A 27,867-nucleotide genomic window follows, 5' to 3' on the forward strand; every position below is an offset into this window, starting at 1 on the left:
TCAACATCATGTCTTCCAACGATAACACCTCCACTCTCAAGTCCTACGTCGACAGCGCCACCGGCGCCGTTCAGAACGCTCTCGGTTCAATCATCGGAAGCAACGGTGATCAGGCCCAGGGTGCTGCCAAGCAAGACAAGGCTCAGGCCGAATACGATGCCTCTCACGCTACCGCCAAGCTTCCTGGCTTCACTGCCTCTTCTTCCGGTGCAGTGACCAAGGACGACCCCGATCGCGCCGCCGGCTCCTGGAACCAGACTGTCGGTGCCGGTAAGGAGACTCTCGGTGGTCTCGTCGGCTCTGAGAACCTGAAGCAGCAGGGCCGCCAGCAGAATCTTGAAGGTCAGCAGCAAGAGGCTAAGGGGCAGGTCAACGACTTTGCCAGCGGCGCCGCTGATCGCGTAACGGGTACCGTTGGTGGTGCCGTTGCTGGCCTGACTGGCAACAAGGGTGCTGAAGCCGAGTACCAGCGACAGCACGATGAGGGCAAGACTACCCAACGTGGAGCTGAGCACGATATTCAGAAGCAGAACGAGGTTGGCTCTCAGTAAATGCGCCAGGGCAAACATTCATGGCTTAAAGTGGAAGAATTATGATACCCCAAATGGAAAGTCTAGGATGGCTAGATTGCAAGGGAAACAGAGAAATTAGGCAGTCAATACAACACCATCATGGAAAACTCCACTTCCTGTATGCCATAGATCTCATCATACGTGACATGGGCACTACCATCAAGCGTGACGCTGTTTCATACAAGTGCCGTGAATTATCGGCGACTCCCGCTGTATGACACAACAGCTTCGCTAGCCGCCGGGTACATGGGAAATGCTGTCCAGTAGATATGTTTCATGACCGTGACCGTCTAGATGTCGAGTCATCGATTTGGACTCAAGTGAGTCAAAGAGACATTTCAAAACGTAGAGTGGACCAAGAAGCCAGTGTTAGGTTGTATCACTTCTGTAGACAAAATCGCGACGCGAAGGGTACACAGATGCCAAGACTTGGGGGCCAAACGCCACAGTTAATACGCACAGCCACAGCTCGACCGTTGATCTAGTGAGAACGTGCATTCGGCCGAGGAGGGACAACAGCCTTTCAGCCACTTCAACGACTCTCGGAGGAACACACTACGACGCCCTTCGATTTTGCTCCTTACGGCCCCCAATCTCATTCGCCCGATTCCTATTAAGTCTTTCCAGATCGAGGCTAGAGCTCTATTATCTGATCACAACATTGTTCAGGCCTCTAAAGAAGCTGAACCGGCTAGTGCGGGAGCCTGTTGGTGAACCTGCAAGGCGTTCCGGACTTGGTCCAATGAGAGCCGCCATGGCACTTCCATCCACGACTTCGGGACCATGCAAATGCAAGACCAATTCATCGGGGATCCAATCCCGACATGACGAGACTCTGGTGTCTCCGGTCGTCTGGACCATAAATCCAAGGCCCGCGTGACTGCTGTACTTCTGTGGACCACGAGTCTTCTCGGTGAAATCAGGCAGGGGTTAGGGAAACTCGTTCCGGACTGCAGGCCGCTGGCTCGACCCAATCTCATGGGGTTTTCACCCTCCATTCTGAGGCACATTATAGGCTCGACTTTAAGACCTCAGCCGTGTTCTGCCTGAAGCGGTCAAAAACAAACCCAGCTTCATTCACATGTCCACCGTCGATAGTTCGAATGGTGAACGTCGCGTTACACGAGCCAAGATCCTTTGTGTCTATGGCTGAGGGTTCAAGATCCTCGCCACGATGATATGGCCCGGCGGTAGTTGCTGCGGTGCCCCTTTTCCCCTGCTTTTGCTTTGGGAGGTGACCAGGCAGTCCTAGTGTCACCAAGTTTACGTCGTTCAATCTCGCGGCTGAACCAGCCCCCCACACGAGTGTCCCCATGAGCATGGCCATCTCCTGGACTACCCCAGACGCGTGATAGTGAGACATCATCACTACGCCATCTCCCTCTCGGTCTGTCAAGGCAGCCCTGCTAGTGTGCTTGAACTTTGCTTGACTGGGTCAAGTAGACTTGATTACCTTTCCTCAGGGGACTCCACAGGTACTTAGGCATCATCACGGTCCGCGAGCACTGGCTGACCGGAGAAACGGCCACTACTGGAAATTACTGGGTGGCATGGGCTGTTCGACGGCTCAAGTGGCGCCCCTGGCGGACCCGAGGGTTGGGTGATGAAGTGCCGACAGTGTTACGTTATCTTTCCAAGTCTCGTCAAGCTCCCGACCGTTTTGCCATCAGCCCTACCAGGAGTTTAGCAAGGAAATCATGGCTGAGGGCTGGCAACTTCGTGCCACCTCATCTCTACTCTCATGAATGATGCCTCTTCTGGAAGTCTTCCCCTTCACTTCATAGTCTCTATCGGGCCTTCACCTTGGAAGTCGGAGTATTGATTTACCATTCGTACTTCGTCTGTTCCGTCTACACGGTTACGGAACCCAGGAGCCACTTTTAACCTTGGCTGCCTTTGTTGTACGTAGCCAGTCACGATGCGCAGGACCCCTGACTCACGCGGACTAAGAAATCAACGTGGAGGGTACGGCGTGATACTCTACACTTTATAGTTCTCATTCGTCAAGGCCGTTTACAACCTGATATTTGGCGTCTGGATGTCTATTCCTGAGGATCCCGATGTCTTGGATCCGCTCAGAGCCGCATCCCTTATTTACCTGAGGTTCGTCCGGATATCCAGAATGAACGGGCCAAACATCCACAGCCATGATGAGAATAGCGATTGCCGGTGCCGGCGGGTTTGCCTATATTCTCGCCGAGCAGATTACTTCTACTGCTAATGCAGTGCTTGTGTTGTCAACTCAAGTAGGTTGAACCTGTAAAGTGCCCGTGAGAGTGCTAACACGGCAATAGGAGCATCCAGAGTTTGAACAGAGTCTCGGCGTTCAGGTGGCTGTTGTGGACTATAGCAATGTTGAAGACCTACGATACACTCTTCAAGGTGTTGACATAGTCATCTCTACCATTTCTGGAGACAACCAACTAAACCTGATTGATGCCGCGAGGAGGGCTCGTGTTCGTCTTTTCGTTCCTTCAGAGTTCGAGGGAGCACTCGGCCATCGACCAACAAACGATGACCCTCTCGACCGCGGCTCCCAAGCGGCTCTAGATCTTCTTCGGCGCTGGTCCCAGTCGAGATCTAACCCTATGCAGTATACCGTCTTCTCCTGTGGAGTCTTCTACGAAAGATTCGCACCCGGCGGTCTTAGCACGTACAACATCGGAACTGGTAGCAATGTCCAGAATCCGGGTGACTTCCTAGTCGACGTCGGAAATGCAACGGCTGAGATCGTGGAGCATAATTCTCAGGGGCGACCGATTCAAGTGTCGATGACTTCTGTGTATGACGTTGCTCGTTTCATTGCTGCAGCCATCGATCTCGGACCGGGTACTTGGCCCCGAGAGTTCAAAATGCGTGGAGATCAAATGTCGGTCCGCGATATCGTTGGTGCTTGTAGTAATACTCGAGGCGGTAAGGTTTCCCTGTCTTTGTACTATATGGCGCATTACTGATTAGCACAACAGTTCCCTTCAATCTTGTTGTTCACCAGTTTCGGGACCTGCCGGCTCAACTCGACTATGCTTCGGACACAGAAGACTGGAGTCGTTGGTACTATTTCCAAAGACTTATTGCAACGGCAAATGGGCGTTACACCTTTAGACAACCGAATCTCAACGAAGCGGTGAACGCAAACGATGCAGTGGATGTGAGACCGATGGGTTTCCGAGAATGGCTTGCGCAGATTTGGGGTCCGGCAACATAGCCCGGCACTCCGACATTGACTGGTTACATTGGGTATGGGATACAGCACTTCAGCGTGGATTCTGCAGCGTTCCTTTTGTTGTCTATATTGTGCATCCGCTTTCGGCATCACACTCCAGATGTCCTGGTTTGACATCGAACACTCTTCACTCAGACTGTCTTAACTTACAATTCACCATTTCATTTCTCGAAATATGTAGTTTCAACCCTCATTCATACAAGTAGATAGAACCAGCAATGGATACGCCTCCAGCGGGCCACCCTAAACACTAGCATGTATGATTATCGTGTGGACCTACTATGAGATTTGGCCCCCAAACCCGGGATATTCGATCCTTCCATGCTCTCGGTAGCAATTACAACATACCTTCCACGAGCGTCTTTACTATAGGATGAACCTTCCATCTAATCTCCGGATATTGGCGGCGGTACTCGGATCACATTCCTCTTCACCGGCATCCAATACAGAACTTGGGACATGAAGCTTGGAAATGAAGTCGGTTTGTAGCGCATCCATCAAATTCAAGTGGTTGAGACGGATTATTCTACTCAATTAGCTAATGCACACACTCTGAGGCCTGGATTGCGAACGCGAAACCCTATTGGAGTCGGCCAAGAGTTGTCGTGCATTGCCCCCAATAAGTCATTAGTCTGTATTTGCTCGCGACCAGATGACATGCAGCAAGACTTGTTAGGCCTACTCTGGTATTGATCCCGACGTCCGCTTCGCTGATCAGCGTCTTCTGCATGCTGCGGGACCGCCATAAGTCCAACCCAAGCATTGGAAGACTTTCGAAGTACTTCGTACGAAGGCCCAATCGCGGAATTGATTGGCGACCGGCAGCAACGCCGGCAATAGCCTCACAGAGGGCACGAGACGTGTAAATGCTGTGGCGATATGCAGCACCGCCAGTTTCAAGACCTCACTCCGTCACCCCAGAGACTCCAGTCTGCCTTGAATTTCCGAATTGCAGGTTTGAACGACTATTCTAGCCTAGACTTCATTCCGATCTGAACATCCCGGGTTGAGCCTCAATCCACACACGCCAAGTGAATGCTGCCTATCCCTGCGTCGTCAGACCCGTTTGACTGCTGAACTATCCAATGCCAATTGCTTATGGCCTGTATCCCCGTAGATGCCTGCTTCTCTGTTGAATCACAATGAGACCCATCCTGTTGAACACCATGCAAGGGACACCGCCTGACTCTTGTCCCGGTGCCAAAATGCGCATGCAGACCTCTAGCGCCACAACACCAACTCCTTTTGTTTACACCCGTGTACCCCCCTTAATCTAGTTCTCGCCGTATTGTTCGCCGAACTCTGTGACAATCCAGAGGCAAAACTGCTCCCACTTGACTCCCCACTCCTTCAACCGCTCCGCCTTCACGCCATTGCCGAGACTAGCCTCCTTGATATCCCGCGTCCACTCCTCAGCGTTCTGGTCCTCGAAAGCTGCCCAACGAATGCTGTTCTCTGCGAGGGAGCCCAGGCCCGCAAGGCCGAGATTGTCCCACCCCTGGAGCGCCTGCCAGAAGTCGTGGGTCATACCGGCGGTGTCCTGGCCGAGAATGGCCGGGTCGTCGTTGCAGAGGGCGCAGGGCACGCCGCGGGCGAGCAGCGCGGGCAGGGGGTGAGAGAGCACGCTGCCGCAGAGGCGCAGCACCTCATTGCTAATGGGGCAGCTCTCGATGAGGATTCGTTTCTCCTTGACGAGGTCGATCAGCAGCGGGTGCTTGTACAGCGAGAAGCCGTGGCCGATGCGTCGCGTGCCCAGCAGCACCGCATCGAAGAGGTTGTTGTCCGTGTCATTGCCATCGCCCAGGCACTCGCCCGCGTGGAAGAAGAAGGGCATCTCTACGCCCTCGGACGCGCATTGCTTGCGGAACCAGAAGAGCTCTGGCAAGACGTCCTTGAGAGGCCGCCCGGCGTCCTCTTGCCCTACCAGGTCGTAGCCAGCCAACAGGTGCGGAAATTCTATCTTCGTTGTGATAGCCCAGTCCATGTTCTTGACCATGGTCTCTGTGTCAACGCGGCGCAGAGTCGTCCAAATCATGCGAATACCCCAGAAGCCTTCTCCCTCTGGGGATGACTGAAACTTTGTAAGTTCATCCTGGATGACCGTGAACATATGGCTGTAATCTGACTCGGGCGTTTCACAGCCTTCTCGGCAGTAGTTCAGTGGCCAGGTGAATCTTGAGCATCACGATCAGCGGTACTATCTCTCTCATCCGCAACAAGACTTTTACTCACCTGATTTCAGCCCAGTCTATGCCATCAGCATAGAAAAGACTCATGAGTCGTCGCATGAAAGGTCTCAAAATGGGCTCGTAATGGAGGATGCTGTTGATAATCAAGAAGCACCGTTCGAACTTCCTCCAGATATGATCCACACCATGGTGTTGCTCGAGACTATCGACCTCCGAGACTGTGCACCTGCTCTTGAGCCAGCTAATGAAGCCGGCTCTTCCGCCGTCGGGGAACATCTCTGCTGCCTTGGTAGCAAGCACAAATGTGCTTAGCTGATAGTCTTTGCTCCAAATGTTCGAATCCGAGCCTGTCTCGGACTTCAGAAACTTGAACTCAAAGAGGGCATCCGAACGAGCCGACTCCGTGGCCAAACTGCCGGATGTGCAGGCAATGTGGATGCCAGGCGTGCTAAGCAAGATGTCAAACACGAAATCGAACTCGACTATGGCATCCAAGTGGGCATGAAGCAGGGCACCCTTGGGCATCTTGCGGACAATCTGCCACAGCTTCGTCTTCTCCATGATGCCCTTGGCGTGGGTGAACATCATCCCGGGGTGGATGGTGGCATTCTCCCGGATGGCGATCTGCTCCTCCAGCTCGGGCTTCCAGAACCTCTTCTGCTCCTCATCGCGGATCTGGGCCACGATTTTGCATGCCTTTTTGGCGATGGGCGACAAGTTCTGTCGGAACGAGGCGTCTGCGGTGTCGATATTTAGCAAGGCTATGGTCATTCATTTATTTCAGCACATTGTGACATCACCCACCGCTGCGCTGCTTCTGCTCCTCTGCAATCAAAGCCTCGCGGCCATGGATGTACTTCTGCAGGACCGGGTCCTCGTGCTTGGGCAGCTCCTGGGAGATCTCCTCCCACTCTTCCTGGGTCATCGACATCGTGGCTGCTGACCTCTCGACTGTGGACGGGGATGAGAGAAGAGGAAAGAGTCCTCACTAGGCAGTGGGTGGGCGACGGGTCAGTTGTTATATGTGTAGGGTTGGCTCACGAGAACAAAGCAGGGCTGGTTTAGCGCACCCGAGATTAAGCATGAGGCGGATGATCTCAGCGTGGTCCGTGACACTGCTCAGCCTACGAGTACTATGCAGTAGTGCTGTAGAATCTCTGGGTAGCCCTATAAATCCCACCCCCGAATCCTCCGCATTCACCGGCCCCGCAGCGCACCCGGTGTTGAGTCATTTCATCCGGCACTGAGCTGCCACTTTGGGCAGGCCTCTCCCGGTCTCGCCGTCGATGTCCGTCGGCAGAGTCCCCGGCCCAGGCCCCGGCCGGGCTCGGCAGATTGGCCATGAACTACTGCATAGTAATTACTCTAGCTGTATTTTTTACCATGTTCAACCCCCTATTGCCTACGATTGTTGGATTTCAACTCCGTAACTGGCTATCATGTCCCCGCACCTTCTGACATCCAAAGGCCAGACCATACATAGGTGATTCTTTGTACGGTAATCCACATTGCGACATAACTCTACCAGCTGGCACAAGTGAAGAATGAAAATTCAGGGGTCCATCCGATCCGAGACTAATATTTCCTGCTAGAATAAGTTTTACTAAAATGAGTGCTATCCATTGATCTTTCCAAATGATCAATCCCCTAAGAGACTTGCCCTCCGACTTTATGCAGACGATGATCGTAGACAGCTGGACAAGCAAGGCTCAGCGCTGAACACCGCCATCATTCCAGCGGTGTTTGAAGATGGATCAATCGCCTAGTCAACCCGTCTACCTTCCCCCCACGGGACAGCGCATGGCGAGGGATGATACGCGTTTGTTTTCCCCATACTCCTACCTCTTGTGTTGCTTGTAATATCGGGCGCCAATTATAGATAATAGGAGAGTTTAATGGTATAACAATTGCCGTCTGTCTATATGGGAAAGTGCAATGGCAGAGCGACACGTGCAAGTGAACAAGCGGCCAGCGCGTAGGCGGACGCTAGGATACCTAGAGACAGATAACGTTAGCTGGTCTGTAGCGGGTGGTGGCGTTCACCAGGGCAACGGGCCCCGCCATTGAAAGTCGCAAATGAGGTGTGGCTCGGGTAAACACACACAACGGCGGGCGGGCGGCACACCCCCAATGCAATGTTTGGCAGCTAAGAGTAGCCGCATGCACGCCCGGCACACCTTCCCGGGTTTTCTGACGATCCATCTATCAGATTATTTGATTCTGCCTTCTCGTTGAGATATCTGTTATTCTCTCAAGGCACAGACTGTCTATCTACCGGCGTCCCGCTGCTCTTCAAATTACTATACCCCCCTTTCTTAATGTAATGGTAAACAGCGGCGACAACGACGGCTCAACAACATGATAGACTCGGATAACCTGCGCACAGCGTCGCTGTACATCAATAACCAGCTTCTGTCCCGAGGACTGCTGCGCGATGGCCAGAGCATCGACTTTGCCGACCCCGGCAGGGGCGAGGACCTGGAGGAGACGATGGGCAAGATCCTGAGCGTGGTGAACGACTTGATCTTGCGACGCGATGTAGGCTGAAAACGACGCGATATAATAGGAACAAGAGCATGATGCTGACCCAATTGGTGCTGTAGCGTGATGCAGAACACCGCGAGTCGCTTTCCACAACGCTGCGCACCGTGCGCGCCGAGGCACTCCGGCAGACAAACGACATCCAGCGGCTGCATGAGAAGCATGCCGAGACACAGCGCAAGCTCAACCTGGGCGAGGCGGCTGAGAATGCCCTGCGTACACAGCTCAAGGCTGCCGAGGCGAGCGTGCACAAGCTCAAGGAGGAGGCCGCGCGGACCAAGAAGCTCGTGGCCGAGACGCGGTCTGTGTGCGCGAACGAGGTGCGCAAGCGCGATCGCCAGATCGACGGGCTGAAGAAGGCCGTCTCGGAGGCCGGGCGGGCGAGAGGCGAGCGGAAGAACCCCGGCATCACGACGATTACCATCACCGGAGACATCGGGGCTGAGCGTGCCGACGATTCCATGTTGTCAACGGCGAGCGACGGCTACGACCTGCGCCAGGAGACGAACGCGTTCCTAGCAGAGCTCGCTAAAGGCTTGAGCGAGGAAAATGAGACGCTTCTGAATCTTGTGCGCCAAACGAGCGACAAGCTCAAAGAGATGAGCGGTTTTGAGAAGGGAGAAGCAATGGCGGGGCATGGAGACGGCCATGCCATCGCCCTACAAACCAATTGTCAAGATCTGTCGAACGAGATTGAGGCAATCTTGGAGCATTTACGCACAATCCTCACAAATCCTTCATTCGTTCCCATTGAAGAAGTTGTCGTACGAGAAGAGGAGATCAACAGACTCAGGGAAGGGTGGGTGAGGATGGAGACAAGGTGGAAGGAGGCTGTCCACCTGATTGACGGCTGGCGGAGGCGAATGGCTCTCAGTGGCCGTCCAGTCAACATGGAGGAGCTCAAAATGGGCTTAAGGCTGAGCCCCGTCCGCGTAAAGGATGTCGAAGAGACGTCACAAGGTCTAGGACTACATCTATCCACTCTCGAGGAGGAGGAAGAAGAGCAGAGCAGCATCTTCCATCAAGTACAGTCTCCCAGCCCTGCAGAGTCTCTTCACCTTGTTCCCGCACCTGAATACGAGGAAGAGGAAGAGGAAGATGCAAGCGACTCGGAATCTAGCATCTTCCAAGACGATGTGGAGATCGACGAGCTGGATGTTTCTGAACCGAACGTCCAGATTTTGCAACAATCAACGATGATGGACTCAATAAATGATCCACCACTGCCACCACCACCCCAGATCAGCCCCTTGAAGGATAATTATTCCGCTGGGAACCGAGGAGCGACAGGCAATGCCCTAAAGTCTCGGAAAAGACCTGGAGACTTCACTACAATTGTCGAGGAGAATACGTGCGATCTGATTGCAGAAGCACCTCCACCACCTCCACATGTAGTCAAACCACAACAGTCGCCTCAGAAACGGATGAGGCCATCGCCTCGAGAAGCTCAAGAGCCAGCCCGACCAATCTCCGTTGCGCTTTCCGACTCAGCCTCTTCGCTGGAAAGCGTGCTTCTTGTAAAGCCCACCGAACGTCCTGTGTCACAGGCATCCAGCAGAACCACACAGGCATCCCGCGTAAAGGCCCAACCGCCAAAAGAGAGCCCATCGAGGCAGGCGGCAACTCACTCATCTCGCTCTTCGGCTACGAGCACCAAGTCCCGGCAGCAGCAAGACGAGAACAGACAGCCATCAGCTGACATGCCGCCTCCGCCGAAGCCGGCACTGTCCAACAAACAGGAGACCGAAGCATCTCAACGCTTGCCGCGGCGGACACCATCCAAGCTCCCACTGCCCAGAAACAATGCACCACTCCCACCCCCGCAGCAGAGCCCGTTGACAATGGCCACCATAGCAGCCAAGCTCGCCGCCTCCGAGCGGGAAGCTGATGCAGCCCGTGTCCGTGCCAAGCTGAAGGCAGCGCGCCTCGGCAAGCGCACGAGCCTGGCTCCGTCGAACGCGTCCACCGCCACCTCGGGCATCAGCTCGCGGACGTGCAGCGGCGAGTCCTACCCTGGTGATCCTTCAAAGAAGGAGCTGTCGGCCAGTCGGGAGTCGCAGGACGAGAACGGGCTGGACGGCGGCGCCTCGGTGCATCCCGGCTCTCAGGGGGAAGACCAGCCGGTGTTGCAACAGAGCACCGAGGAGAAAGAGAAGCCTCGGAAGCGGGATAGGAGAGCGAGCAAGGTCGCTTCCAGGAGACGGAGCACGTTGAACCCGTGGGAGCTGCAGTCTTTAATCGCAGGAGATGTGAACGTGCCTCCCTCACCAGCGAGGTAGAGTCCCTGGGGAATTGGTAGGATGAGGAGGGAAAAGGCGAGGAGTAACAATGGATAGGAGGAACGGCCGATTGGATGATTTTACGTGTTCACGAATACTTCTTCAACGTCTTAGATTATGAACGACCCCGCCCATTGAGCATGATTTTACAATGTAATACTCGACAGTATATTCCTGACACATTTTGTCCTATGGACACCTACCTGTTGTGAGATGACGGTCATGCAGACATCTAATCCAGCCGTCATGCAAGCATTGCCGTACCATTGCATTCCATACGCCCATGCCACCCCTAGGCATTTCATCAATCGTGATATCGTTACTCCTACAAATCATACAAACTTCTTCCCGTCCGCAAATTACCACTGAGACTGAATGGATTTCCAGAAGCGCGGGGAATCATCCCGAACGGCGTGAATGATCGTGACACCTTTGTCCTTAGCCAGCTTCATGATCCGATCACGCTCCACGCCAATCAGGCAGTCCGTGTAGATCGTCTTGATACCCAATTTCACAAGACCTTCGATGGCGAAGCGGGCGCCGTCGAGCTCGAAGGGATAAGCGAAAACAGTATGTAGATTCGGAAAGCTCGATACCCAGTCCAAGAAAGACTGGGCATCCGCCGAGGCACGGCCGCTTGGGGCGGGTCGGTCTGGGTAAGGGAAGACGAAGTTCGAGAGGCCCAGGGCCTCGATGTCCTCTTTATGCAGGAAGTCGAACGAGGAAAGGCCGATAATATCTTCGGTGTCCCACACAGTAGTCATGTATTTGAGGTCAAAACCTCGGAGTTTACGCTTTTCCACGCTCGGGCCAAGTAGCTGCTGCAATACTGAAGCAGGTACGACTGAGGTGCAACTGAAGTACTCCAGGTTCTCGAATTGCTGGTGAGATGTCATGTCCACACCCTCATTGACCATGTTGGATATCTGCGACGTCAACAAACCCACGTCACTTAGATCCAGAAGTTTGAGATTCTTGGTCAGGCGGAAGTCGAAAGTAAAGTCGTTCCTTGCTGATCTCAAGATTGACAGCGAAACCTCCTCCAGCTTTTGCCAATTGTTTTCATCGACGATTCTGGTCAGGGCGTCGCCTGGTTGTCTCATGTTATAGCCGGAGATATTTAGCCGTCGCAGATCCTGAGTTGCATACGCGAGGTTGCGCTGTAGAGGTGTTAGATCCGCATGATCCTTCTCTAGCATGCCAATACGACTTACCAGGAAGGTAGAGGGTATCTCCGAGGGAAACAGTCCGCCTTTGAGCGCATCTGGAGGGTCTCTGTTTTGAAGCTGTAGCGTCTCCAGAGTACGCATCTCTGGAAAGATCCTCCACAAGAACGGCGGAGCACCGCGAAGCGCCAACTCCTTCAAGTTCGGAGCAAGGTAACGCAAAATCGATACCAACTCGCCAATATCTTCGAATATGTAGTCAAGGCACAGCGTTGTCAACGTTGAAACTCGGTCCGGCCAGGAACTATAATTGGACTTCCGAAGTAGAAAAGTGTGGGGGGCCTCAACCTGAAATTTCCGCAGGTTCGGTAAATGATAAAGCATCTTATAGAGCTTCTGACCGTCCAGCTCGAATCTCTTTGCATCCCGGATCTTGATTGATTGTGTTGCGGACTTTCCCCTCTTAGACAGGACATCTGCTAACGCCTTCATGGACACGCCTTTGCATGTCTTAAAATCGAGGTGCTTCCAGAGGTTCTGGTTAAGGGTTTGGTGTTTCCAACCCCAACACACGCGCATAGCACGACTATTATTCGAAAATTGCATTTCAGTAAATCATAAGTCTTGAACTGTAGGGTCGTTTTCCTGGAGTGCACTCACCACAAGTCCCGCAGAGACAACTGCCCAAGGATCATGGCAATAACTTCTGTCGGCAACTTCTCCAGCATGTTTCTTCTGCTGACTTCCATTACCAACCTCGAGAGAATCTATCGAGATCTTAGTCGATTTAGCTGTATAAAAGCACCGATGTACAATTACGCACCCGCAATTTAGGATGGTTCCTGTCACCGAACTTCGACACACTTCTGATACCTTGTATGTACACGACACGACATTCCTTCAGCAGCATACCTCGAGGAAATATACGCATCATCTTGCCCATGCGCAGATAGCCCTAAATGACATCAGTCTCACATTTTCAATATAGTGCTTGAAGCTTGATATACCTCAGGCTGGTTAGGTGCGATGATTATCATGACTTTGCTGTAGTACAAAGCTTCGTCGTAATCCCTGCGCACTTCACAAATTGCTGCACAGCCCTCAAGGGCTTTGAGGTGAATTGGGGAATCGCATTGTGTGACACCACTGTCACAGCTACAAGGTCTTGTGGCTATGGTGTAGAAATCTGTCTGGATTGGCAACCTGCCTCCAAAGGTGGGGAAACTCTTGCAGATACACTCGCGCAGTCTCTTGCGACGTGCGCGGAAAATTGACGGCACCGGTAGTCGTCTCACGCAGGGGCACAGCCCAATTGCCTGACAAGTTCACAATTATGTCAGCATATACAAACAAGCTTCAGCTTTGCAATAAAAATGCCAGGGCTGTATTGAGAAGCATACTCTGGCCGAACTGCTGAAAATTTGCTGTTTGTCGATAAGGGGAGACTCACCTTCTCGAACGCAGACAGGGACGAATCCCAGTTCTTCTCAGCAAACTCCTCCACAGCTTTCTTATAGTATGCCTGATCTCTAGGCAGAGGCATACTATCGTCAGCTCTCTCTGACTGTGCTGCTCTTCCCGCCATCTTGACTCGTTGCTGCTCTCTCTTCTTCAGGCGCAGCTTTGGTTCACGGATGGGTGGAAAGTTTGGTGGTGAGTGAGTGTTGCGACTGCCGGGAATCGCGTTTTGGTTTTGGGATACGCGATTAACGACCGCCGGGTCCGTGCGTGCATCTTAGTGCGCACCCACTCCCGTCCCCCACCATCTTTAGTGGGGCACTAGGCAGGAACAAGCACTAACACTTACAACCTCGTCCTGGTTTGTCTTAGACATCATCTGCATCTCAGATGTCTTGCCTTGAACTTACAAATTTCTTCATGCGTTTCGAGAGAAGAAATTTTCATTTTTATGGCATGTTTGGTGGATTTCTGCTAAACAATTCATTTACGAAGGATCTGATTATCCATTTACTATTGGAGTTTTCTTCAAAATTCTGTGTTCAATTGAACATGTAAATAGAATTCGTTTTCGTCAAGATGAAGATTTCTTACAATTTGTCTCTTGCTTCAGATATCACAATATCTGTTTTAGAATTTTCTTGCTATCTAACCGAGATTAGATAGATACCTGATGGGTGAGATTAAGCTTAAGGAGGATATAAGGCATCAAGATAACGACAGACTCTCGAAACTTGACTGTGATAGGACTTAATCACTATAATATTTCATGGAATTACTTTTCTGATCTTTAGTAAAACTCCATTGCACAGATTTCTAGAATCATGGCAAATTGTGGCTCCAAGTAGCAACATGTTCCCGATAATAAGAAAACAAGGTTACATCCCGGTCCCCATACCACCATCATCGCAAGTCAAGCCAGGCCACCCCATCCGCCGCACTGGCCGGCTCTGCATCGGCCACCGTCAAGCACGGCCGACATGCCGGAGGTACAGCACCGTTCGTCGGGGGATTGATCATAACGGAGACCGGATCTAAACCGACGATACTTCGTCACATTGTCACGCGGTACCTCCCACCCCGAGCGCGTCACTCGACTGACCGGACGGGGGGCGTCTCCACAGACCACCCCAGGTCAAGCATCACCAGGTAGGCGGGCTAGGTATCTGCAAATAGACCCAATGCCGAGTGCTAGTGCTCGCATCATACTACTCGCTCGTACCCTCTCCTCCTCTCCCCTGCCCTAGGATCATCATACAAGCACTGCGGCAGTCCTCCCTGCAAGTGATGGATGACGCTATCGCCACGACGGGCCATATCTTCCCCAGATTGGGGCTTTGTACGCCATCGTGCCATCCTTGCAATGTAAGTCAAGCCAGGTTATCCCTTGGCGCATCCGCACGAGCGCGCACGGGCTGGCAGGTGGCACTGGCAGGCACTCCGGTGGGAGAAAGATGGCGTCGTCAAGCCTCTCTCTCCAGCTCCCACAATGTGTGAGTAAGCAACACCCGGCGAGAGCTGGCCCAGTTAGGTGGGTGGGTGGGTGGAGGGCGCTTATCGCTGATTTGTCGCGCCTATCGACACCCGCCAGTTCATGCCCCTCGGCGGGCGGGCGCCTCGCCGCCTGCCGGCTGGGGGAGGCTGGATGGAGATGGAGACGAGGGGGAGTCGTTGTGGGATGGGGGTTGGGTTGAGGCGCATGTCTTGCATTGCATGTAGGTATCCATCTATCTATCGACCTACTCAGGCCTCACAGTTTCCCTCGAGATATGTCCAAAGTATCTACAGACAATAAAACATGTAGAGTACATGTTCCAGTTCTAGTGTGCCAATGGCGATAATTCACGTCTAGCAGAACTATACATACATCTCCTAAGCGCCGGCAGAGATGCAGGTGAGGTCTTGATTTGGGATGCGCAACATACGATCTAAGGCAAGATGTGTCCCGGAAGAGAACTAGATCTCACCACTCCTTGGCGCCTATGTACATACCCATGCTACTGGGGAGGAAAGACTCGGTGACACAAACCGCTTCCGATGCCCGTGCATAGCGTGGCATGAGAAGCATGTCCTGTCCATCCGTCAGTCGGTCAGCCAGTCACCCTACTGTCGGGTGGTGGCTTGCGGGAGGGGAAGTGCGCCTTGCCGCAGGGGAGCTTGTGTGGGCAAGGCTGGGCTGGAGCTGGGCTGGGGGCGAAAGAATAGAGCACAGAACCAAGGAAGAGGAAGACGAAGCACGAGCCGAAGGATCGATGGGGCTCCCTGGCTACAGTCCCAAGGGCTGCGACCAGTTCGGGAGGCCAAGTTGCCGTGATAGGATGGGCAAGGTGGGTGGTGTAGGTGTGGATGTGAGTGTGAGTGTGTGCGGTGTGATGTAACGAACGCCTCCCTGGCGGTGGTTCATGGAATGGGATAGGATGGGATGGGATGGGATTTGGATGAGATAGGAGAGTGGGAAAGGGCTGCTGCCCAATGCAATTGTGTCTGTCCTGAAATGGCCTGCCAATGTCGTGACACCAGTCCGATTTAGATCTGTTGGACACCACCTCGCCGGCAATCTCACTGCTTCCCGAGAGACACCATGCCGTATGCGGACAAAGGCCATCGCATCACTGGCAATGTCGTGCAACCCCAAAGTCCTCATCCCATCCGAAGGTATCTCATCCATCCCATCCCATTGCGTCCCGGATATTCTCTGCCTGCCTGCTCGCCTGCCTATCCGCCGGCAGAGGAGAGGAACAAGAAAAAGAAGCAGAGACCATCTGCGGGTCACACCACCATCACCCGCGCACCGCCGACGACATCGTCTTGCGTCCGTCGACTAGCGGTCGACAAGACAAGACCCAGAGCGTGACCGACACCAAAGAGAAGAGAGCGCATTCGCTACCGCTCTCTGCATCGGGACTTCTCCGCCGGGCAGCTCGTAACGAGATCGAGACGTGCGGACAGGGCAGGATTAAAGATACGGCAGATGGTAGGTGCAAGCGAATGCGCGGAACGAGTGGGAAAGCAGGCTAAAGAGACAGCGGAAGTAGTGGAAAAAGGTAGCGGATAACTCCCCTGCAGACAGACAGGCAGGACCCACTGTATACGCCAAACAAGCAGACGAACCCACGGGGTCTAGCACTTAGTCAGTTAGTCAGGTAGGGAGTTAGTTAGCACGGCGTACGTTACGTTACGGATCGACCCAAAAAGACTGCCCCGAACGATCCGTTCCTAGCAGCCCCAGACGGAGTTCTCGCCTTGGCAGGCCTAACAAGACCGCCGGCCAGTGGTGGGAGCTGGGAGCTAGGAGCTGGGAGGGAGGGACGTACCTCTAAAAATAGCAACCCACCCCACGCACAGGCCAACTACGCTATGCTCCACCAAAAAAACATCCCTGGACGACATTGGGATTCCCCCAAGGCACGCTGAGCCTCTCATTGGCCTGCTTCCGCGCCCCTCGGCTGAGAAGAAGTCGCTGCTGACGGCTCACCCATCTCACTCACCTCGCAAGGCTGGCCCCCATTTTTAAAGACCACTGCCTCGCGTCTCCGTGCCCCTGCCCTGCCAATGGCATCTCGAAGCCGGCCCCTGCACGCGCGCCGAATTGCGCATGTCATGCTCCCTAAAGTGATTGCCCTGATGCTATTCACAAATGTTTCGACCTCCGGCAGGAGGGTAGGGTGGAGTTACGCTCTCACACACACTCATTGACGGACAAAAAGAACGGTAGACGCAAATGGGGCAAAATTCCCCGGATATCTTGGTTTAAAAATACTGGAACTTGCCGACTGGTCCGAAGCACCGCACGTGTTAGCCGCGCAGATGTGTACAATGTAGGTGGATTTAGCTAGCGGGCTCGGATCGACACTTCGCTTGACGACATTAGCATCAAATGTTGCTGTTTCTGTCGTTCTGGAAGGAAACGTCGGACCAGTCTAGAAGACCTTGGGACGACGCAATTTGTCAGGCTGCTCCCGTCTCTTCCGTGGCACACATGCACAACGTCTTCTTTGTTTTACCGAAAACAGAATGGTGGTTCACACACCGCAATCCATCTGTTTCACAGGAATTGAGGCTCGACCAGCCTCCCACCATGGATTGCTGATTACATGTCATGTATGTACACACGCCTGTTCCTGGGCCCAGGGGTCTGGCACGGCCGCACGGTTCACGTTCAAAATAGCTTCCCGCTATACCCATTTCCGGCATATCTTTCAACGTCGCAGCAAAACACTCAACGCTTTCCACAAATGCTGATGTCTTAACAAATTCCTTGATTTTGCTGGGTTTCTGGTTTAGGCGCTCCGCCCGCCAGATTCCCCTATTTCAATTTTTTTTCTATCTACGCCAAATCGGCAATCCTCTCCCGAAGCCCTTGCCCTGCCCTCACCTTCCACCCCGCCAGATAAGCCACCTTCGTATCCCGCCGAAGGTGACCTCTGGAGGGCGGCGGAGAGGGGCGCAAGTCATTCAGGTCAGAAGTTTGCCTGGACTAATAGATGACAGGTGTGTGTATATGCGTGAGTGTGTGTGTGTGTAGAGTAGAGCTTCCTGAGCGCAACAAACGGCAACTGATGCGAACTGATCGGATCCTGGCCGTCGTGAAGAAGAAGAAGAAAACGAATGTCCCGCGGATGCGGCGTCAACGCCGCCCCTTCCAGCATCCATTCTCATGCCGCAGACCCCTGTACAAGACCGGGCTGCCTGTCACTGCTTCCGGAGCAGGCATTAACTAGAGGTGAACAGTTACAGTAGTGTGACACAGTCAAAAGAAGAGGATGAGAGGAATTGAGAAAAAGCGAAAAACAGGTGCTGGCTTGAGAAAGACGAGAGAAAGAAGAATTGAAACAAGATCAGAACAAGAAGAATGAAAATGACTCGCCCAAAATAATGCTCCAGATGCCCTCGCCCAGTAAAATTCAGTTGCCCAATTCCCGCTGTTTGCCCTCTGATCCTGAACGCCTGGTATATTCCCTTAACCCTTAATGCCTGATTCCCAATGCTAAAAAAGCGATTACCAACCAACAAGTGAGGATTGGATCGAAGAAGTGAAGAAATGCCCAATGGCCGGCATCGGGCCATGTCCGCGATGCGCTGCCGCCAAAACAAGAAAAGAAAAGAAGCTCAGGCAAGCCGTGAGGCAGATTGACCGAGAGCCGGGCGTGTAATTCTACAATGCACTCCCCAATGCAAATTTCCCTTGCCGTCGCTATGCTCCGATGTGGAAGAAGAAACCATGCTGCTCGAGAAGAATGAAACAGAAGTTGGAACCAGATAATCTGCCAGAACCCGGTCCCGATGACGACCCGGGCGAGTTGTGAAAGGCAGCGGATGAGAAAGCCATGTGAGGCGCTATTTGGAGACTGATAGAAACGTATCGGGTGTTCGTCGCTGGTGTAAGATTGGCGTGTCGATCGTAATGCGTGAGGTGTCCCTTCCCGTGTCTCTCCGTGTCTTCGACAACAGACTCACTCTGTTTATGACTTGTCGGCATTCGCAAAGGGCATGTCAATGAGGTGCTTGCCTTAAAGCCTCAACTGTATTGCAAGGCTGGTGGAGCGGAGCTTGACATTAGACGGTCGTGACCCACGAACAGGTAAGAAAGCTGGGATGGCGGTTGTGCCAACGATGCCGACCTCTGCCTGAACGAGTAAAGGTATGTGACCCAGCCCTCCATGTTGAATCGTTCCAATGGCGGCGAATGCCATGAACAGCAGCCCATCACCGAAGACAATACTTTTCACCGGTATTGACGATGAGAGCTCTTGGATGACCGGCTGCTGCCGTAGCCGGAGTCAGAATAAGCGTGCTGATAATACCTTCCGCCACTCGGTGCGGAGTGTTCTGAGCAGGCATATCCCACTAGTATTGTCCTCTGCTGGACGCCGTGACCGGGTCTGCCATAGGCGGCGCATCGGTCAATCGCATGTTGATAGTACAGGCATCGGCATGCCGAGTACAGCTCGATCAACTGGTAACACATTGTGTCGTGGATTGGACGAGATTAAGACACTGAATGCCCCTTTGTGTTTGATTACAGAGACGGCGATGACACAGCTATATACCTCCAACGCGGCAGGCGGGGTTGATCGCGATATGGAGGGTGTAGTGGGGTATTGTATGATGTTTGCTTATCTCGTCTTATGGTCTTATGTGGTGTAGTAGTAGAGGGGGGAACGTGCTTTTCTTTTTTATTTTCCTTGCGTCTGGAACTCGGGGACTTTGCTTGCTGAGGGGGAGTCTGGCACAGAAGTGGAAGGCGGAAAGCAGATTCAGAGCAGAGCAGAGACGCCAATTACTCGATGGAGAATAGGAAGACTCAAGGAAAGGAAGAGAGAAATAAAGAAACGAAATGGAAGAAGAAGAGAGAGAAGAGACTCGATCTAGACGACGAGGACTCGAGTGTTTGATGACTGGACAGGTAAGGCGGGTAGTGGAAAGGGACGGCAGTGGCCATGAGGTTGTCGAGGCATGACAGCCTTATAGCTTTGCAGCCTGCTCGCCTATTGTCACAAGATGGTTAAACCAGATACTTCAATAAGGCAGCAGCACCAGCACCAGCAGCGAGGTGACGCCAGTGAATCTGACTGATGACTAGAAGTCCAAGCCAAGGTAGCTGCTGCGGCCTTGCATGTGTATTATAGCGGACTAATGCAGATGCAAGGTGGCTGCATGTCCTAGGAAGGGTTGGGGCGCAGACCAGAAGTCGTGCCATCAGAAAATACCAGGCCATGCGGCACGAGTGAGCAAGATGTGGGAGTGTAGGAGGTTTTGTCAAAATCGGTAAGAGAGTGGAAGCATGCGTAGAAGCGACAAAAGACTTGCTGCAAAGCAGTGCAGGACAGGGGGGGTGTGCGTTGAATGCCTGGCTTGCTTGGTATGGTATGGGTGGGTGTCCTTAGGTACATGTACTGTACAAGATGTACATGATCCACTGGCGCTGGTGAGGTACCGAGGTATCATACAACCTGGAAGAGGGACGGCGTGGGCGGTAGATGGTGGAGAACAGGGGTTGCTCATGACGGAGCATCGGACCAGCAGTCATACCGTCTGGGCTTACGCCACGAGAATGTACACATCGTACAGTACATCAACGGAGATGTTGGAGCTTCTTCAATAGCCGATCTGGCAGGCGTATGCCTATGCTATGCAGTAGAGCAGGAATACCTACATCTTGATATGGTTTCACAGACCAGTTCCCTACCTGAAGCTGGGCAACCAGGCTAAGCGCAGCGCGCCTGCATGCCCGCTGATGAACGAAACCGGTGGAAGAAGCGATCGCAGTGCCGTGCCAAGAAGCACCTCTCGAAATGCCATTGAACGATCGGCCTCCAAGTCAAAATTAGGACAAGCACATGTCGTAAGGTGTGTTTCGTGTCCTGACGCATATCGGGAATAGCACCCACGAGAAACAAAATGGAAACATTGCTGGGGCTCTGTCTGGTACCGCCCTCCACCCTGTCCGACAGGGCCCATGGATGTCCCGCAGTGATCGCCGACAACGCCGATGCTCCTGCGATCAGCAGCACCACCATCATATGTACTGATGTGGACTGTATTTTTATGCGTCTCCCCGTGACCCTTGGGGACGTCTCTCGCCAAACAGATACGTAAGTGTCTGGTACGGGCTGCAAAGGCAAAGTGTGGGGATATAATGGCGATGGACGGGAATCCTAGAAGAGATAGCCATACGCCGCATGCCGCAGGCAGAGCCCCGGGGGCCCTGTTCTGTAGCAGAGGGCGGTCTACCGGCTTGTCTGGAAACTGGCCATTTTCCTTGTCATTACATCCAATTCGCACTCACAGGATTGCTCCGAATGAACTGGAATTAGTTGTGTCTTGTTTTTGTTTGTTTCTGCCAACGATAGGCACATGTCTAACGGGACTATGCTATAGAAAGAACCGACGTTTACAGATCGGCTGGCGTCCTTAGCCCGTTAGATCTCTGCGCTTGCTGTACTGTACCTGAGGGTACTGTAGAGTCGGAAAATATCTTCTGGTAGCACGGCATTCAGGTTGGTTCGTCGCTGGCAGGAACAAGCTGCTCCACTGTCGATCGATTGTGAGGCCCCGCTGTCGAGTGCGCCCGATTACCCAGGCCCGAAACCTTCAATCCGTGATGACGGCTCCGGTCGGGCTTCTCTACCTCTTTCGGCCCTATTCTGCGGTCTTGCGTTCACAGAACGATCACTTTCGCATATTCAACCTGTAGCCGGACAGCATCAGACTGGGTCTTCTTTTGGAAGTGGCAGGGTTCCGAAGGGTTGGCCATAGAGACTGTAGGATATGTCCCCGAAGCGACTGTGAGTCTGCAAGGGTCAGCGTGTATGTACAGTACATCATCACCCTCAACACACCGTCAGGAAGCTTCGGTGTGGCTGGTGTGGAGAGGTACTCTAGCACGCAAACGCGCAGCATCCACTTGGTGCTCCTACTATACTGCGGCGTGTGCTGGTACTCTCATCGCTGTGTGTGAAAGCCACTGCGGCGCGAACGGATCAAAACGTGGCCGGGGAGGGCTGATATCGCGACATGGGCGATGTCGCCAAATAGGAATCTTGCCCTGGTATTGCCGTATGACGCTCCGAGCATGGAGACGAGGCGGGTGTGTGCCAGATTTGGAGATGCGCATGGGTCTAAATGATGCCATTGCTTTTCTGGGCCTGGTTGTGGTCAGCAAGCAAGCAAACAAGCGCGCTGCCGCTTGCTAGAGGCCTCGAGAGAAAGAGCACCACACCGCACCGCACTATCAGACAGACCCGAAAAAGACAGCCGGGAGATGGGCTGTTTGGTATCAGATGCCAGGAACGGGGGCCATGACGGCACGGTAGTGGCCGGCGGGCTCCCCATCTGGATGCTGAATTTAGTTTGGCATAACGCCACATATCCCGAAACGGCAGCGCGAGCGTCGTTGGAGCCCTCTCCTGCTGACACCAGGTAGGGCTGTGCTCCGGGACGCTGGGACTCCGTTTGGGTAGCGGGAGTTCGTCGGCCGTTACGATTGAGCATCTCAGAGCCTTGATTGGCTCCAGTACGTGCACACCCATACGCCATGCCTGCAGCCGGTCATCTTCCAATGACGGCTTCCAAATCGTCCCAAGAATCTGCTTTTCATCGATGCCCTTTGTCGATTTCGGCCAAGCGCGAGGCATGTGCATGACAAGGCCGGCACCATGTCATGATCAGTCACTCAGACATCCCCATCAACACCTTGCTCGTTCGACCCCATGTCGATGAATTACAAGATGTACACAAAGTATCTCACTTAGCTGCATTGTCGATGCATCGTTGCTGCAATCCTGGAACTCTGAAACTCGACTCATCTCTGAATCTTCGATAGCCTACCCCGAATTAGTCGACCAAGCCAGCCAAATTAACAGCTTGACTCCACCGTCGAGCATGATGCAAAGGCAATCTGTAGCGAGTAGGATTGCTAGACGCGGTTACTGGGCGTAAAAGACCCAATGGTCAATATGTGGCCAACCAACCTAGGTATGTAAGTCTCAGGATGACTGGCCAGCAGCCACACCCCATCGAGCCCATCATACCTATGCAAGCAGAGACTCAGTGATCGTCGGTGGCTCCCCCTCCTAACCAAATCGCTGGAACACCAAGGACTTCAGACGAAAGGTAGAGGTCTCGGCCAGCCGACCGACTGCAATGTCCTTCCTCTCGATCTGCCTGTCAACCCCGGGGGCGAGGAGGGTTGGGGTTCAACGGCTCCGGGGTGGCGGCTCTTCCACATGTTGGCCGCCCGGCCGATAAGGACAACAATCCGTCCGAATCTATCTAGATACTACTATGGGAAGACCTCGTGCAGATCACTGAACAATTCGTTCCATGCGTTTGCCCGGCGGCACCTTGTCATTAAGCGCCGCCGCGTGCACTACTGTTATCCGTCCGTGTAACACATCGCAAATCCTTCGCCGGGTACAGTGTTGTAGCTTTGGTAAAGTACCATGCTTGCAGACAATCAGAAGAGATAGAAACAGAAGTACTGTACACCGAGGCTTCGGTGGAAATATCCATAGAAACGCTTTGAAATTGCCGTTCGAAGCTATTCGGCCGGGCATTGTTAAGCTGTTGCCTGGGAGTCAAGACATTGACTGTGTGGCACGGCTCATCTAAGAAAAGCTGTGAGGTAACCCAGGCCCTAAATGCCCTGTGAGAATAGCATCATCTTACATCCTTCAGGCCCGATAGCCAGCTGGCAAGCTGATTTCGGTGTGAGTGACCGTAGGGCTACTGGTAGTACAGTGATGCTGTCTTTAACTCATCCTCGCCGAGGTGATGCAGGGACTGATTTTTGGTAGGACTTAACCATCCACAAGCTACTGCAGGAGGTCGCATACTGGATAGACCCCTCAGGTCGCGGCTGAAGCGCAAGGTGCATGGTTTGAAACAAATCGGTCCATTCTCTCTTCAGCAATCTGCAGCATGCTGCCAAGTGAGGTCCTAGAAAGTCACCAGTTCTGATCGCTTCTCCTGAAACCTGGCGCCTGGCCAGTCACCACTCTCTCACCGTTCACCGAGCCCAAAATTTCGGCCGCATGGCCCTTGCTAGGCATGACATGGTGTTGTCTATCCACTTGCCGAGATCTGTCAAGTTCAGTCCGCCATGGTGGGCCTCACTGCTGTCTTGTTGAGGTCCAGAGTGATGACAAGACCTCGCATCTCCTTCCAGGTCTTCACCCTGACGTCCGTCACCGACTCTAGCTCGCTGGACATGCATCTGTCGCTATCAGAGGTCAAGTGTATAGCAGTCAGTACTATTCACGTTCACCATCGGAATTGCCAGGTTTGAGTCTGGTTAGTATTCGTCATCAGATGCAAGCAGCACGGGGGCATGACCTCGAAGAAGACTGGCTGCATAGCTAGTATGCGCGCCTACTGCAATACAATGATCCCAAGCATTGCAAGTCCCGAGTCCTTCGAGGAGAGACGGGCTTCTGCGGGGTGATGTGCGCTCGCAAGCTGACGAATCGCGTCATGTGGACGGCCTCGCCATGCCCCTGTCTGTCTTAGATTTCCTCTGAGTCCCGCGCTGTATGTCTTAGACAGACGGGTATGTATGTATGGATGTGGGTGGAGGGGGAGGTATCTCCTCTGCTAAGAGCCGGTCGGCCACTACGACTGTAATCGGTGGGCTGCGCCTTCCTGTGGCTGTCTGCGTGGTTCCTGCCTTGCTGCTCTAGGACTTGCCCCGCCTGCCCGCATGTTCACTCGCGTTCCTTCCTTGTATTGTCTGCTTGCGCTGGTGCTCCTGCTCTTCCGGTGCCCGCCCTTCTGACCATCTAGCTCAAGTTAGGTAGGCCGAAAAATTCGGTGTCTCCGGGCGGAACCCATAGCGCCCGCAGTAAACTTGCGGAAATATGACCTCAACCTCGAGGTCTACCTAACTTTACCTTACCATACCTTACCTTACCTACCTAATGACAGATCCGATCTGTACTCAATGTAGGTAGCGTCTACTTACCTGCTTATTTACTCATCTTCTGCTTTGGACTTTTAGTACCCTGGGCGTTTAGGCAGAAGTCATTGCTGATCAAGTCGGACTCGGAGCGATAAGTGTGATGGTCTCTCGATGACATTCCATACTATGCCATACTACGCCATACTATGTGCGGCCTTGATGCAAGCGCTCCCCACGAGGGCTATCGCACACGAGTAGTCGAGGCTTATGATACCATTGAGTTTCTCACAAGGTTCCGTATTTGAAATCTACCCCCGTTCATCATCATCCTCCTTCTCCTCCTCATGCCTCCCTCCGAGCCCTCCGACCGCCTCAATGTGCCAGTCGCACGGTCTGTCAGATTGAGCCACTTCATCAACGTCCAAGGGCGCCTGACTTTCCATCATCGCTGCTGAGTCTGCCCTGCGAGATCTCTGTGGGATCTTCTCTGTACTATCTATCCTCTGCACTAGTTTTGCCTCTCCTCCCAAAAATATCAGGTCTCCGAGAACTGCTAATTTCCCCATTGTCCAACGATACGCCTGCAAATTCATCCGACTGAAGGATGAAGCCCGATCCGGTTAGTGCCGGGTACCTTTGTCATCTACCAAGCCACAGGCTGCCATGTCTGTTCTGTCCTTCCACGACCGTTGACAGGAGTCATCTCTAAATGGGCTCAACGGCCGGTGAAACATACCAAGTGTGTGTGCGTGTGTGTGGTTTGACGCCCTGCCACGGACTTTCGCAAGGAGTCTATGCCATCTCTGTGTTCTATTAGTGGGCGGCATGGCTGCTGCTGCTTTGCCACTTACCTGTCACTCCCGGGCATCCGTTGTGAATGGCGAGCTATTGTTGTCCTGGTCTAGCTTTCCAGGGAGTATCCTACTATCACCACCCATCACAGGACAGCCTCAGATCGATCCATCCTACCAGAGCTCGAGGACAGGATCCTACCACGGCAATGGTGTCAGGGAACTTGGACAGCCATGTACCCGGGCTCAACCGCTATGGAGATAAGCCTCCCGCGGACCCCAACAGGACAACGATAACCTCTTTGATGGACTTGACTTTTGTTCCTAATCCCCGGGATGACACCCTTGCCGCCACCGCGTACTCTACGCCGCCATGCTCTGCAGTCTTTACACCAAGCGGTGCCGCCTCTATCTTGACTCCCCTCCCAAATACAGTTATTGGCAGGGATGATCAGCTTGCCTAGGGTAGGGAGAAGGCACTGTTCAACCTTCCCACACCATCCGAACCGCAGTTTGCGGAGGCACAACTGGAATCTCTCGTTGGAAGTTATTTTTGCTTACAGGGCTATCACAGCCCTCTTTGTGGTCCATGCTCCCGTGATGTCCCAAAGTTGGTGATGACGGTCTAGACTGACGTCTCCTTGATCCTCCTCAACTTCAACACCGGGCAGGATATGAACAGAACTACCGGCTCCCGCGGCTAGTGGGGACATCAGTTGATGCCGTGCCACATTAGACTCATAATTCGACTTGAGTTGCTCATACGCCTAGATACACACCACTGTCTGTCTTGGCTGTAAAGTACTCTGTCTTCAACACAAGTACTCTACAAAGATGGACCTCCTCCAGGAATACGGGAAGATCCCGCGTGTCCCACGTTCTAGATTTGCTTGCCTGGCTTAGTTTGCCATTCCGTCTCACCTTCCCGCGCATTTTGATTCCTCGTCTGAGTTTACACGCAAATACCCTTCCATAAGGTTGCGTTTATCAGACTGAGACTTGAAGTCTTCGAAAGAATAAGAGATACCTCACATGTCATACATCACAAACAAACCTAGCTTAGGAAGCATCATACGGTTTGTGGGGAACTGTCCATCTCGGCAGACATGTTATTGGAAGAAATTCAATCCAAAGTTTAATTTGTGACTCAATCACAAATATACCTAATGTTCTCTATCATACTAAGTACATTCTCAGCTGCTATGTCTGTATTGTTCTTGGTTGTTGATACGAATATACTCTCCTTTGGGCTCCTCAGCGTCAGCCCCCAAGCTCCTATCCCATTGGCATCACACATGGCGCACATCCGCCCCTGGCGTAATCACGGTGTGTCGTGCATAAGGATTGTCACATCAGCAATTACATCACAACTCTAACGGTGTTTCTGGGCCATCAGCAGTACTCGGCGAGTACAGCATGGCTAATCATCAGCCACATGGTGTCAGATCTCTCGTGTTCCCTCTACCGAGCGGCTATCAAAAAGGTTCAGCTGAGGCGGCGGAGGCAGACAGCTAGGACTCGATCGGCACGAGCCCCCCTTGACCCAAGCCCTGGTAGTCTAAACAACTCTTCTTCATCATCCATCCCTCAGACCCAAAACAGGAATTTGTCCCCTGACGCTTGCATATCGCCAACAGCAGCATTATCTAAGCCACGCTAATCACACCGAGAACATCATCTTTTCACGTTTCGTATGGCGGAGCTGAGCCATCGTCACTGTCCTTCTATAGGTTTTTTCAAAGCATCAGGGGCATTCAAGTTGAAGCCCTGCGTTCATATTTTCTTCTTTCGCATCATCCTTCCCTAAGGCAACAGCAGCAGCAGTAGCAGCAGCAGGAAGGCATCCTTAGAGGCTTTGTCTAATATTTCCACAAAAACTCAAAAAACAATTCGTCTCGTTCTCTTCGTTTCCCCGTGCGCCACCCCACAGACAGGGGGGGTGCAAAGGGGGGGTATCCCGTATAATATCTTAGTACCGTAGAAGCTAGCATCGTCAACGGGAGAAAGGAGGGATGGAGGTTCGAGAGCAGAGAAAGTCGTGAATAGAAGAAAAAAACAGGAGTTTGTATGCAAGGGTGACAATGCAAGCAGCCAAATGCGGTGGTATCTTCATCAACCAGCCCCAGCCCCCTTCTCGTCCCTGCTTCCTTGCTTATAGTATAATGTCATGTTATGTGATGTGAGGAGGGAGATCTTCAAGGCCCCTTTGCGCAATCCAGACAACCAAAATAGAAAAAAGTCATTTCATCA

At 52.9% G+C, this 27,867-nt stretch overlaps 5 protein-coding genes across 5 annotated transcripts; 3 read left to right on the forward strand and 2 right to left on the reverse strand.

The window, feature by feature from the left end:
- Positions 1 to 8: 8 nt before the first annotated feature.
- On the forward strand, positions 9 to 551 carry UCRPA7_1817 (putative mismatched base pair and cruciform dna recognition protein; the record flags this gene model as incomplete). The annotated part of the gene is made up of 1 exon (XM_007914396.1): positions 9 to 551. One exon carries the CDS (start codon positions 9 to 11, stop codon positions 549 to 551), a length of 543 nt encoding a protein of 180 aa, XP_007912587.1.
- A 2,171-nt stretch (positions 552 to 2,722) lies between these two features.
- UCRPA7_1818 (putative isoflavone reductase family protein) lies at positions 2,723 to 3,526 on the forward strand (the record flags this gene model as incomplete). Its single annotated transcript, XM_007914397.1, has 2 exons — positions 2,723 to 2,818; positions 2,867 to 3,526. The coding sequence occupies 2 exons, from the start codon at positions 2,723 to 2,725 to the stop codon at positions 3,524 to 3,526; spliced, it is 756 nt and encodes a 251-aa protein (XP_007912588.1).
- A 1,542-nt stretch (positions 3,527 to 5,068) lies between these two features.
- UCRPA7_1819 (putative adenosine deaminase family protein) lies at positions 5,069 to 6,915 on the reverse strand (the record flags this gene model as incomplete). The annotated part of the gene is made up of 3 exons (XM_007914398.1): positions 5,069 to 5,969; positions 6,028 to 6,721; positions 6,789 to 6,915. The coding sequence occupies 3 exons, from the start codon at positions 6,913 to 6,915 to the stop codon at positions 5,069 to 5,071; spliced, it is 1,722 nt and encodes a 573-aa protein (XP_007912589.1).
- A 1,427-nt stretch (positions 6,916 to 8,342) lies between these two features.
- Positions 8,343 to 10,804, forward strand: UCRPA7_1820 (putative nima interactive protein; the record flags this gene model as incomplete). The annotated part of the gene is made up of 3 exons (XM_007914399.1): positions 8,343 to 8,522; positions 8,588 to 9,697; positions 10,352 to 10,804. The coding sequence occupies 3 exons, from the start codon at positions 8,343 to 8,345 to the stop codon at positions 10,802 to 10,804; spliced, it is 1,743 nt and encodes a 580-aa protein (XP_007912590.1).
- Positions 10,805 to 11,163: 359 nt separating this feature from the next.
- On the reverse strand, positions 11,164 to 13,555 carry UCRPA7_1821 (putative f-box domain-containing protein; the record flags this gene model as incomplete). Its single annotated transcript, XM_007914400.1, has 5 exons — positions 11,164 to 11,964; positions 12,019 to 12,556; positions 12,631 to 12,737; positions 12,794 to 12,925; positions 13,421 to 13,555. The coding sequence occupies 5 exons, from the start codon at positions 13,553 to 13,555 to the stop codon at positions 11,164 to 11,166; spliced, it is 1,713 nt and encodes a 570-aa protein (XP_007912591.1).
- Positions 13,556 to 27,867: the final 14,312 nt, after the last annotated feature.

The sequence above is a fragment of the Phaeoacremonium minimum genome, assembly GCF_000392275.1.
Source record: "Phaeoacremonium minimum UCRPA7 unplaced genomic scaffold PA7_03_scaffold_132, whole genome shotgun sequence".
Lineage (NCBI taxonomy): Eukaryota > Fungi > Ascomycota > Sordariomycetes > Togniniales > Togniniaceae > Phaeoacremonium > Phaeoacremonium minimum.